Consider the following 14876-nt stretch of genomic DNA (forward strand, 5'->3'; position numbering starts at 1 on the left):
TGCATCAGCGAGCCCAGGAGGACCAGGGGGATAGGGTTGCTTTGGTGTTGGAACCGTGACGGGTGGCCTCTGCTTCCCCAAGGGCCCAGCGTTCTCCCTGGAAATGCTCGCTCTCGGGGCCGGGGGAATGCTGTCTGCTTTTTGGATTTTTACTTTGGAAGTATGTCAGAGAGATTGATTTTCTACAGCAATGTGAAAATGGTAGTGTTTTTTTAGTGCCCTGAGTATTTACCCTGCTTTAACACGCTTACCCATCTTTTTAATGGTTTAAAACAACAAATCAATGAAAAATATATTTCGTTCTTGTAACTCTTAGGAATTCTCATATTGATTCTTTGGCTGTGATTGTATCTCTCCAAATGTCACATTGTTCACTCATCGGCCTTGCCTCCCCTCGCTGCGCGCGTGTGCGTGTGCATGTGTGTGCGTGTGCGTGCTCGTGGGGCTGACTGCATAGGTGTCTGCATCCGTTGCAGTGACGCTTTGCTAAAATACTAAGTGGAAGTATCGGGAAGTTTTTATAAGTGAAATCTGGGATGGTTTGTTGGATGGCGATAAGTAGGGTCACCCAGGTTGTCTTCTGAATGCAGACAGCAGCATGCCTCAGGGCCTCGCTGTTTCATGGTGGCTTCAGGACCCTGTCGCTGGTGGTGTAACCCAGTTGCCGTCTCTGAGTGGCTCTGCCCCGTGTTCTCCAGGCTCAGCCGTGGTAACCTAAGAAATATGGCAGCAGACCCAGCACCTGCCCAGCAGTGCGGTGTCTGAGGGTATCCTAGGGCAATCCTAAAGGGCCAGGAAGTACATATTTTCAGCTGTGTGAGCACATAGGGTCTCTGCTGCAACCGTTCCACTCTGCTGCTGTAGTGCAAAAGCAGCCCCAGAGGACAACAGAGTGTGGCTGTCTTCCAATAACACTTCATTTACAAAAACAGGCAGTGGGCTGATTGGCCCGTGGGCAGTTTGCCACTCCCTGCAAAGCACTGAGGAACAGACCTTGACTTCAGAAACGAGAGCTGGGTAGCCATGTCTGAGTCATATCACGCCCGGCCTATGCTGGGGAGAGGCTGTGGCACAGCTCAGGTTCCAAAAATGCTATAGGGGTTTGGATTTCTAACACATTCTGGGGGACACTGTTCAATCCATAATGTCCCACCTTTTGGCCCCCAAAGTTCATGTCATTCCCACGTGGAAAATACATTTCACCCACTACATCTTCCTAAAAGTTTTAAGTCAACTCCAAGTCCAAAAATCTCATCTGAGTCGTCTAAATAAAGTACAGGTGAGGCTTTAGGGTCATCTAAATAAAGTACAGGTGAGACTTTAGGGTCGTCTAAATAAAGTACAGGTGAGACTTTAGGGTCGTCTAAATAAACTACAGGTGAGACTTTAGGGTCATCTAAATAAAGTACAGGTGAGACTTTAGGGTCGTCTAAATAAAGTACAGGTGAGACTTTAGGGATATTCTGTCCTGGAGCAAAATCCCTCTTCATCTCCGAACCTGTGAAATCTAGAATACAGATTATGTGCTTGGGAAGTGCGATGGTGGAACAGGCACAAGGTAGACATTTCCATTACAAACGGGAAAAATTGGAGGGTAAGAAAGGATAACAGGCACGAAGCAAATCCAATAGAACAAATTACATTAACTTTAAAAGCTTGAAAGTAATGCTTTGTCCTCTGAGACTGTCTGGGCAGTGGCCCTGCCCTCTAGCCTCTGGGTGTTGGCCATGGCTTCCAGAGTCTGGGTGTGGGCGCCTCGGCCCTGGTAGAAGGCCCACCTTCCAGGCCCACTGGTGTAGAAACCTTGCCCCCTTGGCTTTGGGTAGCCCCGTTCTCCTAATGCATCTGAGTGGCAACCCTGTCCCCTCAGCTCTGGTAGGCTCCGTTTTCCTGCCCTTTTGGGCATGGCAGCCCCATCCCCTCATCTTTGGGCAACGGCCCCATCTTCTTGGCAGCCCCACATACTGGAACCTAGTTGGTGGAAATCTGACTCTTTGAAACCCAGGAAGCTGTGGGTCCATTCTTTGAAGCCCAGTAGGGCATGGCTCCACCCTCTGAGATCCAGGAGGCCATGGCTCCACCTTTGAGACCTAGAAGGCCATGGCTCCATCCTTTGAAACTGAGGCAACCCTTCTTCCCGTGTTCCTTCCAACAGTTCTCCTGATCTTCTGAGTTGCTCCAGGGATGGTTCTTTTTTTTGGAGGACATTTGTCAACAAAAGATTGAGTCACCAAGTCCTTGGTGAGAGTTTCAGGGCATGTGTCCTTAGTGTGTACGACCGGGCTTCCCAAATTTTTGAGTTACTTTGCACAGTTCATTTTTAAGGCGGTATCTTTTCTCTCTCATTTTACTGTAAGTGGCAAGGAGAAATCACACTGCCCCTTTAAGATCTTGCGTAGAAATCTCCTCAGCCAAATACCCAGGTTAATCACTTACGAGTCTCAGCTCCTTACCCTGGCCTTAGAGATGCTCAGGCCCACTATGTAACAGGTATGCTGTCCGTGTTTCTGTTGCTCATGAGTAAACCATTTTGAACTGGTTCAAAGTCTTGCTTACAAATTCTACCTTACACCAAACATTTGAACATACTTCAGACAAATTCTTTGCCGCTGCATAAAAAGCATCACCCTTCCTTCATTGTCCAATCACACGTTTATCATTTCCTTTTAAAGCCTCATCAGAAGCACATTTAATGCCCACATGCCTAGAAGAATTCTGCTGATGGAGCCATGTGTATTGTTTAAGACAATGGAAACTTTCTCTGTAGTTTTCTTCACTTCCTTCTGAGCCCTCACCAGAATTGCCTTTGACATCCATAATTCTTCTAACAGCCTCTTAAAGGCAGCCTGGGCCTTTACTGTTACTTTATTGCCATCAAGTCGATTCCAACTTATAGTGACCCTATAGGACAGAGTAGAACTACCCCGCTACGGTTTCTAAGGCTATAATCTATGGAAGCAGGCTGCCACATCTTTCTCTCATGGTGGCTGGTGGGTTCGAACCACTGACCTTTAGGTTAACAACCGAATGCTTAACTGCTGCCCCACCAGGGCTTCTCTTACTGTTGTTGTTATTAGGTGCCGTTGAGCCAGTTCCAACTCATGATGACCCTGTGTGCAGCAGAAGGAAACACTGCCCAGTCCTGCACCATCCTCATGATCGTTGTTATGCTTGAGCCCATTGTTGCAGCCACCCTGTCAATCCACCTCATTGAGGGTCTTCCTCTTTTTTGCTGACTCTGTACTTAACCAGCCATGATGTCCTTCTCCAGGGACTGGTCCCTCCTGATAACATGTCCAGAGTATGCGAGATGCAGTCTTGCCATCCTTGCTTCTAAGGAGCATTCTGGCTGTACTTCTTCCAAGACAGATGTGTCCGTTCTTCTGGCAGTCCATGGTGTATTCAATATTCTTCACCAACACCACAGTTCAAAGGCGTCAGCTCTTCTTTGGTCTTCCTTATTCATTGTCCAGGTGTCACATGCATAGGATGCGATTGAAAACACCATGGCTTGGGTCAGGCACACTTTAGTCCTTAAAGTGACATCTTTGCTTTTTAACACTTTAAAGAGTCCTTTTGCAGCAGATTTGCCCAATGCAATGCGTCTTTTGATTTCTTGACTGCTGCTTCCATGGGCGTTGATTGTGGATCCAACCAAGTAAAATGAAATCCTCGACAACTTCAATCTCTTCTCCATTTATCATGATGTTTTTTAATGGTCCATTTCTGAGGATTTTTGTTTTCTCTATGTTGAGGTGTAATCCATACTGAAGGCTGTGGTCTTTGATCTTCCTCAACAAGTGCTTCAAGTCCTTTTCACTTTCAGCAAGCAAGGTTGTGTCATCTGCATATTGCAGGTTGTTAATGAGTCTTCCTCCAGTCCTGATGCCCTGTTCTTCATGTAATCCAGCCTCTCGTATTATTTGCTCAGCGTACAGATTGAGTAAGTATGGTGAAAGGATGCAGCCCTGACACACATCTTTCTTGACTTTAAACCACACAGTATCCTCTTGTTCTGTTTGAATTTCTGCCTTGTGGTCTAAGTACAGGTTCCTTATGATCACAATTAAATGTTCTGGAATTCCCAGTCTTCACAATTGTCTTAGCCATCTAATGCTCCTATAACAGAAATCCACAAGTGAATGGCTTTAACGAAGAGAAATTTATTTCCTCACAGTAAAGTAGGCTAAAAGTCCAAATTCAGGGTGTCAACTCCAGGGGAAGGCTTTCTCTCTCTGTGGGCTCTGGAGGAGGGTACTTCTCATCAATCTTCCCCCTGAACTAGGAGCTTCTGCTCACAGGAACCCTGGGTCCAAAGGACATGCTCTGCTCCCGGCAATGCTTTCCTGGTAATTGAGGTCTCCCTGTCTGTCTGCTCACTTCTCTCTTTTATATCCCCAAAGAAATTGGCTCAAGACACAATCCAGTCTTGTAGATTGTGTCCTGCCTCATTAACATAACTGCCGCCTATCCCTCCTCATTAGCATCACGGAGGCAGAATTTACAGCACATAGGAAAATCACATCAGATGACAAAATGGTGGACAATCACACAATACTGGGAATCATGAGCTAGCCAAATTGATACACATATTTCAGTACATGACAGCAATGTTATCCATAATTTGTTATGATGCACACAGTCAAATGCCTTTGCACAGTCAATAAAACAGAAGTAAACATCTTTCTGGTGTTCTCTGCTTTCAGCCAGGCTCCATCTGACATCAGCAATGATATCCCTGGTTCTGTATCCTTCGACTGTGTGGATCATAACAAATTATAGATAACATTGCAAAGAATGGGAATTTCAGAACACTTGATTGTGCTCATGAGGAACCTGTACATAGATCAAGAGGCAGTTATTCGGAGAGAACAAGGGGATACTGATTGGTTTCAAGTCAGGAAAGGTGTACATTAGGGTTGTATTCTTTCACCATACCTATTCAGTCTGTATGCTGAGCAAATAATACGAGAGGCTGGATTATATGAAGAAGAACAGGGCATCAGGATTGGAGGAAGACTCATTAACAACCTGCATTATGCAGATGATACAACCTTGCTTGCTGAATGAAGAGGACTTGAAGCACTTACTAATGAAAATCAAAGACCACAGCCTTCAGTATGGATTGCACCTCAACATAAAACAAAAATCCTCACAACTGGACCAATGAGCAACATCATGGTAAATGGAGAAAAGATTGAAGTTGTCAAGGACTTCATTTTACTTGGATCCACAATCAACACCCATGGAAGCAGCAGTCAAGAAATCAAACGACACATTGCATTGGGTAAATCTGCTGCAAAAGACCTCTTTGAAGTGTTGAAAAGCAAAGATGTCACCTTAAAGACTAAGGTGTGCCTGACCCAAGCCATGGTATTTTCAATCGCATCATACGCATGTGAAAGTTGGATAGTGAATGAGGAAAACAGAAGAATTGACGCCTTTGAGTTGTGGTGTTGGCGAAGAATATTGAATATACCATGGACTGTCAAAAGAATGAACAAATCTGTCTTGGAAGAAGTACAACCAGAATGCTCCTTAGAAGCAAGGATGGCAAGATTGTCTTACATACTTTGGACATGTTGTCAGGAAGGATTGTCCCTGGAGAAGGACATCATGCTTGGCAAAGTACAGGGTCAGCGGAAAAGAGGAAGACCCTCAACGAGGTGAATTGACACAGTGGCTGCAACGAGCTCAAGCATAACAATGATTGTAAGGGTGGCGCAGGACCCGGCAGTTTTGGTTCTGTTGCGTATAGGGTTGCTATGAGTCGGAACCAACTCGACAGCACCTAACAATGACAAAGCTCTGCAATGTCTGCTCATTTGGCCTTTTTAATAATGTCATTCAAATCATCCATAATTTGCTTATTCTTTGTCTGTTTGAACTACCACTCTGTGAGAAGAGTCTGCCAGAGTCCACCAGCACTACTGTGGCTATATCCATATCTTTCTGTGACTCTCTCAGTAGTTGCTTTATGTGCTTTTTTTAAAAAAAATGTTACAACATATAAATTTCTTCTTGGTGGATTATTCTAAGAGTGTTTTCAAAGCAGATCTTCATGTGGCAAACCTTATGAGGTCATGTATACATGATGCTCATTGTCCTTTCATCCTCATATTGAAATGGTAGTTTAGCTGGGTATAAATTTCTAGGTTTGAATATATTTTCCCTCAACATTTTCAAAATGACCTTCCTAGACCTTGCGTTCAGTGCTGCTGTTGAAAATGCTGAGGTTAATGGGATTTTTATTTCTTTAAGGGTATCAGCTTTTTCTCTTGGCAAACTTTTCAGATTTTTCTCTTCATCTTTAATGTTCTTAAACTTCTCTACAATATATCCGGCCATGGTGTATCCTTCTGTCTCCTCTTTGGCATTCAGCGAGCCTCTTCAGCCTTTTTCTAATTCTGGGATGGTTTAGCTCATTATCTCTTCAACTATTTTCTACAGTCCACTTATTTTTTTCTTTCCTTTTTGGACTCCAGTAATAAGGAGGTTGGTACTTGTACCTCTGCCCAGCACACCTCTGAACTTTAGATGTTCAGTTCATGCTTTGTTCCTTCTCAGTGCTGTCAGGCCACCCTGCTGCTTAGGTGCTACTGGTCTGTTCTGCTCTGCAGCCCCTGTGGTGTGTCATCATTTCACCTGTTTACTCTTCATGCCGTTATCTTCAGCATCCTCTTCTTCTCTAAGACGCCTTGCTATTGCTTTGTTTCCAGCATCTTATGTTTTGGAAACTGTGTAATATGCTTACATTACCTGTCCTGTCTTAACCTGGTGACCCTACCTTTCCTGGGATGTGTTGTTGGGTTTGCTTTCTTTCATGGCAGCCGAGCTCTTGGGTGTCTTAGCTCCCCCGTCAGTTCCTCCTCTGGGACAGCCTTGGCTGGTTTGGTACCTGGAGGAGGAGGGGCTCAAGTCCAGGCCCTAGTTGCTTCCCCCGCTGAGATGGGGTGGCAGGGGCTGCCCCTCAGATGGAGCCTTGGGTGTCCTAATCCGTACCCTGGCACCCTCTGTGTCTTCTGCCAACCTGTAGCCCCTAGATGCTACCTTGCACAGCAGCTGGACAGGGCTGAACAGAGACCAGAAAGACAGTGCCACAGTGCCAGGGTGCACGCCCAACTGAGAGATGCAGGTGGACAGCTGAGAGCAGGCCGGGGTCCTCGCCTCAGCACAGGCAGCCCAGTGTCAGGCCTTCAGGGCCGGGTCAGGTGTGATGGGTTCGGTAGTGTCTGAGAATCTGCCCATTCCCCCCACCCCCAAGGGACACAGGGACTGGATGTAGGGTTCCAAGCTTAGTGGTGTGGGGAGGGTGCTTGGGGTGAACATGTGCCTTTGTTCCAGGGCTAGACCCAGCAGCCCCTGCCCAGACTCTGGAGAAAGACCCTCTGGGGGGGTCCAGTGCTCACGGCTTGCATGCAAGGACAAGAATGAGAAGGGCTGAGGAGGCTTCGGACCCCACCTCTGCTGCCGCCCAGCTACGGCTGCTCCAAGCTCAGCTGCCCCCGCCCTCACCCACCAGGTGACCTCCCGGTGCCCACTGCCTGTTACCATGCCTGTTCTGCCCACAGGACGCCTGCCCCAGTCTGGCTAAGTAGTACCTTCCTTGGCGTCTCTTGGAAGGCAGCCTGGGGCAGTGTTTACTCCTGCCCTCGTCTGTGCCACAGTGGGGACTGCAGGGGAAAAAAGGGGTCCTCGCAGAGCCAGTGTGGGGGGCTAGAGCTTGATGGGGGTGGGCAGGGCCGAGAGAGCTCTTTTAGGCCCTGTCCATCTGTAGGAGGGCCTGAGACTGAAAGGTAAGTGTCAGTCACCCCAGGCTCAAGGTGAGTGACCTCAGCAGAGGCCGGGCTCTCTGTGGGGCTCTCCAGGGGCTGGCGGGCTGGGGCTTCTCCCAGGAGCTCTGTGGGGCCAGACATGGTGTGCCTTGAGCAACGTGGCCATGCCAATCAGAGGGTTTCTTTGAGCCCACTTACGCTTTCTTTTTAATATTTGGAAGTCTTTAAAAGGGGGAAACTTTTTTTTTTATAAACCAAGCAAATGCAGAGCAAGTTGGAATTGGAAGGGTCCTTGGAAGTCAGTACCCGCACAGGGAAGCTGAGGCCCAGAGAGGAGAGGCCCTGCCTGAGTCATCTCCCAGGCCGGGCTCCCGCCCAGGAGTGTAAATGCTGTCTGGTGGGGAGAGCTGATGAACCCGCAATGCCCCTGTGGTCGTCGTTAGCCCCACTGGCCAGTGGGCAGAGCTGCCATTGTCCTCAGGGCTGATGGCGGGTGCTGGGACCAGGCGGGGCTGCCTGTGACCCCAGTACCCCCAGTGCTCCCCTATCCGCAATGCTTCCAGCCCAGGCCCCCATCTACTGGGTGCCCCTTTGGTGGCCAGCATCTGCCTCTCTCAGAGCCTGTGCTGATGCAGGGAAGCCCTGGTCTGTGGCTCCGGGAGGAGGCAGCAAGGGAGAGGGGGTGCAGGAGCCCATGGCTAGTCCGCTAGTCCTGCTGTGCTCTTGTAGCTCCTCCAGGGTGCTGCTGGGGCCGGACGAGGCCCAGAAGCTGGCAGCAGAGCGAGCCCGGGCACCTGTGGTGCCCTTCGGGGTAGACCTATGCTACTGGGGCCAGGAGCAGTCGGCGGCCGGGAAGATTCTCAAGTGAGTATAGGTGTGCCCTAGGCTCCTAGTGGACCCCTTGACCTTGAAGGATCTGGTCAGAGACCGTCCAGATGCTTGTACTGCTGATGACATGGCCCACAGCCAGAGCTCTCCTCAGGGCAGGTGGCATGTCCTTGGCCTTTCTGGTGCAGCCAGGAGTGGTGGCCATCCTGGGCCCTGTGTGCTCTTGCCTGGGCTGACGGTGTCTGGGAGGGGACGTGGGGCAGCATCCTGGCTGCTCCCACCTTTCGCCTGCCAGAAGCACCTGCAAATCCCCTCCCCGCCAGCTCAGCTTTCATCCTGCACCTCACTCCCCTCACCGGGTGCTTCCTGAGGGTGGCCTCCCGCCATGGGTGCCAGGATCCTTGGAGGCTCAGGGGTGCCCACAGCACCTACATTGTGCCTGTGCTGCCTGTCTGTGCAAGCTGCCAGTGGGAGCAGGAGGCCCCAGGGTGCACCCTAGCGAGGGCGGGCACCCTGGTGGGAGCACCTGAGGCAGGGCAGGCCGAGAGCGGCCAGCAGGGGAGGTGCTACTGTCCATCCCCCTCCCACAGACCCGTGAGCCCAGAGCACCATCTGCCTGCCCCCCACCATGTCCAGCCTTTGCTGAGTGCCCACTGCCACCACAGATGGAGGCCCTGCTCTCAGGAGCCCTGACTGGTGTGGTGGCCTCAAGGGCCTGCAGTGGATGCAGCCCAGGGGTCCATGGGAGGGCTTCCTTCCCCCGACCTGGATGTCAGGTGAGCAGCAGCAGGGAAAAATTGGGAACTAATAACAAAAGTTTTGGGAGAAGAGAAAGGAGCAGAGCCTTCCTGTGTCGCCCCCCAGTAGTCACTGGTGTTTCCATCCATGCTTCCTCCCTGGAGCGCCGTCAGCAGTGTCCCCACTGTCCCCTGACACACGCTCATTAGTGATGAACCTGGCTCCTGGCAGATCTCCCCCCCCCCACCCCTGGTGCTCAGATCACAGCAGCTGTCTTCCCCACCCACGTCACATGGCTAGCCCATGACAGTGTCAGATTTTGAACATGGGCTGACCAGCGCCTGTACCCCGTCCACACAAGACCAGGTGACCTTCTTGGGAGGCCTCAGGGCTCAGCGGGGCCGGCACCCTTCCCTGGGTGGAGGGGCTGTGGTGTGGCTTTGGCCGTTCCCTAGCCTAGGCCTCAGGGCGGCCATGTTGCTCCGGCGTGCCCACCGTGCCTCGGCCCATGCCCAAGTGCCAGGTGGCATGCTCCCATGGATGGGGCTCTGAGCGTCTCTTGGGTTTGCTTTGCAGAGCGGACTCTCAGCATCGCTTCTGGAAGCCCAGCGAGGTGGACGAGGAAGTAGACAACGCGGACGTCTCGGAGATGCTTCGCAGCCGCCACATCACCTTCGCAGGGAAGTTCGAGCCGGTGCAGCACCAGTGCCGCGCCCCTCGGCCTGACGGCCGGCTCTGTGAGCGCCAAGACCGGCTGAAGGTGAGGCCAGGTGTTGCGGGCGTGATGGGTGGGCCAGACAGGGCAGCCAACGGGTGGGTGCTGGTGCCTTCCGCTGGGGATCCTTGGGCCGGTGCTGCCCCGCCCTCTCGCACCATGGAAGTGGCTTCTCCATCCCATGACCCTGCTCTGGGCTTGGCCAGGATCCTCAGAGGCGAGGAGGCGAGCATGCCACCCAGCTGTCTGGGCACCCTGGGCAGGGTGGGGAGGGCTTCTTGGGAGGGGCGGTGCCCAGGCCACCAAACTGATGCAGTGCCCAGCCTCCACTCCACCACCCATCCCACCTGCCAAGGCAAGGACAGAAGACCTCTCTCCCCATGTTACTGCCTCCTGCGGCAGGCGCTCAGAGTATCTCCCCGCAGGGTGGCTTGTGTGCTGTGTGCCCACATCCTCCCTGTGAGCTGTCTAACTAGAGCTAGCTGTGATGGAGACCCAGGGCGGGCAGGCACACCCTGTACTGAGTGCACTGCCCCTCCCCACCCATGGAACCCCACGCTGTCCTTTGTAGTGCCCCTTCCACGGGAAGATTATCCCCCGAGATGACAGGGGGCAGCCCCTCAACGCGGAGGACAGGGCCCGGGAGCAGAGGCAGCAGCTGCAGAGGCAGGCGGAGCGCCCGGGTAGGTCTGGCTGGGTAGGTCTGGCTGCCAAGGTGCGGGAGGGTGTGGGAGGGTGAGGGAGGCGGTGGGGGTGGAGGGGGTGCAGAGTGCAGGGTGGGGCACAGCTCTGTGGCGTCTCCCAGGACGTGTATTTGGTCTGCGTGGCCGCAGACGACTCACAATACCCTGCTCGTCACCCCCACTCTTGATGGATCACAGTGTGCGCCCTTCTCACTTCTAACCAACAAGAACATGGAGGAGTGTGGTACCCGAACGGCCACCGTGCGGGGTGCTGAGGCATCTACTTGAGCCACGTCTCCAGGGCCCAGGCACCACCTCGTGCTGGTTTATTTGCGAGTGGTTCTTGGTTTTTCAGACAGACGAAGGGCTAGAGGGAAGACAGACTGCACCCCGCATGCCTTCCCAGGAGGCACCCCTCCTTTCTCCTCCCCATACCTGTTATCTCACTCTCACCCTCGTCAGATCACACCCTGCCCCTTCTGAGGAGCTTGTGTGCTCGGGTGATTGGTGCTGCCGCCATCTGCCATCCTGCGGGAAGTGTCCCATGCCTGGGCCCCCACCCAGCCTCCAGGCTGTGGTCTCAGAGGAACAGGAAGCCTGATGGGCAGGCAGTGGGGGGTGTGCGTGTGTGTGCGTGCATGGTGTGCACATGTGCGTGAGAACAGGGGGTGGGTATTCCTGGGGCAGGGAACAGTATGTGGGTGTGTGTGAGCAGGGAGTGGATATTCTTGGGGCAGAGAACAGTATGAGTGTATGTGCATGTGAGCAGGGAATGGGTATTCCTGGGCAGGGAACAGTGTGTGTGTGTGTGTATATGTGTGTGCGTGTATGTGTGTGCGTGTGTGTGGGTGAGCAAGGGGATGGGCATTCCTGGGCAGAGAACTGTGTGCTTGCCTGTACATTTGTGGTGAACAGAGGATAGGTATTCCTGGGCAGGGAACTGTGTGTGTGCCTGTGAGTGGGTGTCGCTGTGGGTGTGTGTGTGTGTGAACCTAGGAGGAGGGGACACTGCCCGAGCAGTTCCATGAAGGCCTAGGTGGACCTCTGCACGGCAGACGTTGGGGGCGGCTGGGTCTTCACAGAGCTCCGTGCCTTTCAGGGCCCTGAGTGGAGGTGCTCTAGGCCAGTTTCAAGCTAAATAAAAAGTGGGCTTCAGCCTCCTAAAGTTTAGTCTTAGGTGTGCGTGTCACTGGCTGTCTTTGGGACTCATGCCAAGGCCTGGTGCATGTGCCCTGTGCTGGCCACATGGCCCCCAAAGGTCCCTGAGCAGCTGGTCTCTGCAAGGCCGAGTTGGGGTGAGGGGTACACAGAAGCCTTCAGTGTTGGTGGGGTTGGTGCGCCCAGGCTAGGGGTGTGCTCATGGGACTGAGCGGTGGAGGTGCTGGGCCTCTGACTTGGTCTGTCCCCATGCCTGTGCCCTGTGATGTCTGGGTGTTAGGTCTGTGTCTCTTTCACAGGGAGGGTTTGGGTTTGTTGGGGGCCCTGCCTGGCCTTGGGCCTCCATCCCTTCTGCAGAGAGGCTCTGCCCCCATGTTGGATGGTGGATGGAAAGCACACCACATTCATGGGTCCCTGGTGGTGCTCATGTGGAGGTGCCCCAGGCAGCAGCCCATCCCTCCTGTCATCATCAGGGGTCTGCTCTTTGCTTACAGGAGACAAACGCTGGATTTCAGCTGACGCCTGGGTGTGCCTGGGCGCTGGGCCCTGACAGCGCGGGGGAGGGCTGACCTGTTAATCTGCCGGGCGAGGCCTTCCCTGGTGGCTCACACTTGGAGCAAATTAAGTGCCTATTTTTTGTGTCAGCCCTGAAGAGTATCTGGTTTTGCAGCCCTTGGTGACTTGTTAACAAACAGGTATGGGGCAGCGGGCTGGCCGGCTGCTGGCCAGTCAGATGTGAAATAGCATCTCTTTACTAACGACGGTATTGATCCCCGCCTCCTCGCGCGCTGCGCAATTCTCTTCCCCAGCGCTCGCTCGCCTGGTGACAATGCACACGGGCGCCCGCCACCAGCGCTCAGGAAGGCTGCACGGCCCGGCATCTATTGATTTTCTTCAAAGGCTTTTAAATTGCTCCTTCATTTTCCTGAGATGCTCATTCCATCTCTACTGGGTGCCGGCATTTTTTCGTTGTGTTTAAACAATCGCTCCATTCACTGGGTTCCTAAACTGTGACGCCTTCTTATTACCGGGAGATAAACTGTTTAGACAGTTTTCCTTAATCTTGGATTAATCGTTCCTGTATCTGAATCGTGTGGCCCCGTAGTCCTTCTCTTCAAAAACTCCACTCGGGGTGGCCTGGCCATCCGTTTGTCTAGGGACCTGGCTTCTTTCCCACTCCAGGGTCTGTCTGCATGCTTGTCTGTGGGGCTGGGAGCCTAGGCCGTGGGCCATCCCCTGTGTGCAGCCAGAAGCCAATGGATCAGGGCATGTTTAGCACTCTTCTGCCAGCCAGCGTTGGAGTTCATAGGTCTGATGCCTCAGGGGCACATCACTGCCGTGCCCCCTGAGCTGGGCAGCCGGCCCAGTGATGTCTGAGTGAATTCCTCGACCGGCATGCTGCCCCCTCGGGGATGTGGAAGCAGAGACTCCGAGGCCAGCTCCCCAGCCCTCTGGTCCAGCACCATGCTTCCACTCAGGGCCACCCCCCCTAGAGGAGCCTGTGGCTGGTCTCTGAGTCGTGTTTGCATCACATCTTGGTCAAGTGTCCATCTTGCTCTCCCTGTCGGTGACAGGCTCAGAATCTACGGGGCCACGGCGACATTTGTTTTCCTGCTGGTCTGCAGGCCCCTTCCATGGTTCCTCCTGCTGCCACAGAGCTGGTATCTCAGCCTACAGGGCCCTGTGTCTCTCAGGGCTGCGTCTAGCGGCCATGACGGATGGCATCAGGCTTGCGGGGAGGGGTGCTGTCCAGGTGAATGAAAGCCCTGCATTGTCTCTGGGCCTCTAAAAATACACGCCCCTTACTGGGAATGGTATGCGGCCAGCCTGCCCCCCTGCCACTGCCGTGGCTGTTCCTGCCACACAGACCCACTGGCTACAGACGAGGCTGATAAGGACCATGAGCCAGGTGGGACACTGTCGGCCAGAGGCCAGGAGGCAGCCTGTGGACGACCTCACCCCCTTCCCTTCCCACCAGCGGGGCAGTGGACACACCAGAGAGAGCTCCCCAGCCCTTACCCACAGACCCCCGTGTGGCCCTCCCCAGCCCACTCAGGCCACAGGGGCTGTGGGGGCGCAGGGCCATGGAGTGGCATGACAGCAGGCCCTCCCGCTGCTGGCAGAGACCATCCACACCCAGGGTCGGGCCAGGCAGTGAGCAAGCCAGCTGCCCCTCTTGCCCTAGCCTTATCCATCAGGAAGAGACACAGCAGCTGACCCTGCCTGGTCAGAGGGTGAATGGAGAGGGCTCTGGTTAGTGCCCGACTTTTCCGGAACCCTTGTGTTTTGTTCACAGATTGGCAGGACCCAGAGCTCCTGAGAGACGTTGAGGCTGCCGTGAAGGCAGACCTCGGCTCATCCCGGTACAGCGGAAAGGGCAAAGGCAAAGGGAAGAGGATGAAGTACCCCAACCTCACCGATCTGAAGCGGCAGGCAGACACGGCCCGGGCACGCATTGGGAAGAAAGTTTTCGACAAGTAAGTCTTCTGCTGAGTCCCCCAGCACCTCAGTTTGGGGGTGTTCTCCGAGGAGAGCCGGACTAACTTCCAGGATGTTCCAGGGACTTGCAGGGGTGGGGGCAGGATGGTTGTTCCTTCCTGGGTGACAGCCCAGACCTCAGTCCCATGAAAGCGAGGAGGGGTGGGAAGGAGGTGCTGGGCACAGCAGGCAGGCTGGACAGCCCAGGCAAGAGGCAGAGCCTCAGAGCCACACGTCCCTGATGGCGAGGACGCGTGTTCCTGGTCAGGGGTGCTCCTGGTCGGGAGTGCTCCTGGTCAGGGGTGCTCCTGGTCAGGGGTGCTCCTGGTCGGGGTGCTCCTGGTCAGGGGTGCTCCTGGTCAGGGGTGCTCCTGGTCAGGGGTGCTCCTGGTCGGGGTGCTCCTGGTCGGGGTGCTCCTGGTCAGGGGTGCTCCTGGTCGGGGTGCTCCTGGTCAGGGGTGCTCCTGGTCGGGGTGCTCCTGGTCAGGGGTGCTCCTGGTC

At 53.7% G+C, this 14876-nt stretch overlaps 1 protein-coding gene across 4 annotated transcripts in view; it reads left to right on the plus strand.

Moving 5' to 3' along the window:
• Positions 1–14876, plus strand: part of UVSSA (UV stimulated scaffold protein A) — a 57550-nt gene that overhangs the window by 27421 nt on the left and 15253 nt on the right. For 3 of the 4 annotated variants that reach the window (XM_049886574.1, XM_049886575.1, XM_049886572.1), the window contains 5 exons: positions 7345–7522; positions 8505–8639; positions 9918–10101; positions 10628–10739; positions 14194–14374. In XM_049886574.1, the coding sequence (XP_049742531.1) occupies positions 7345–7522; positions 8505–8639; positions 9918–10101; positions 10628–10739; positions 14194–14374 (790 nt within the window). Of the gene's footprint in view, positions 1–7344; positions 7523–8504; positions 8640–9193; positions 9380–9917; positions 10102–10627; positions 10740–14193; positions 14375–14876 lie in introns of those variants that run through there. The other variant, XM_049886576.1, reaches the window with a different exon arrangement.

The sequence above is a fragment of the Elephas maximus genome, chromosome 5 (genome assembly GCF_024166365.1).
Source record: "Elephas maximus indicus isolate mEleMax1 chromosome 5, mEleMax1 primary haplotype, whole genome shotgun sequence".
NCBI lineage: Eukaryota > Metazoa > Chordata > Mammalia > Proboscidea > Elephantidae > Elephas > Elephas maximus.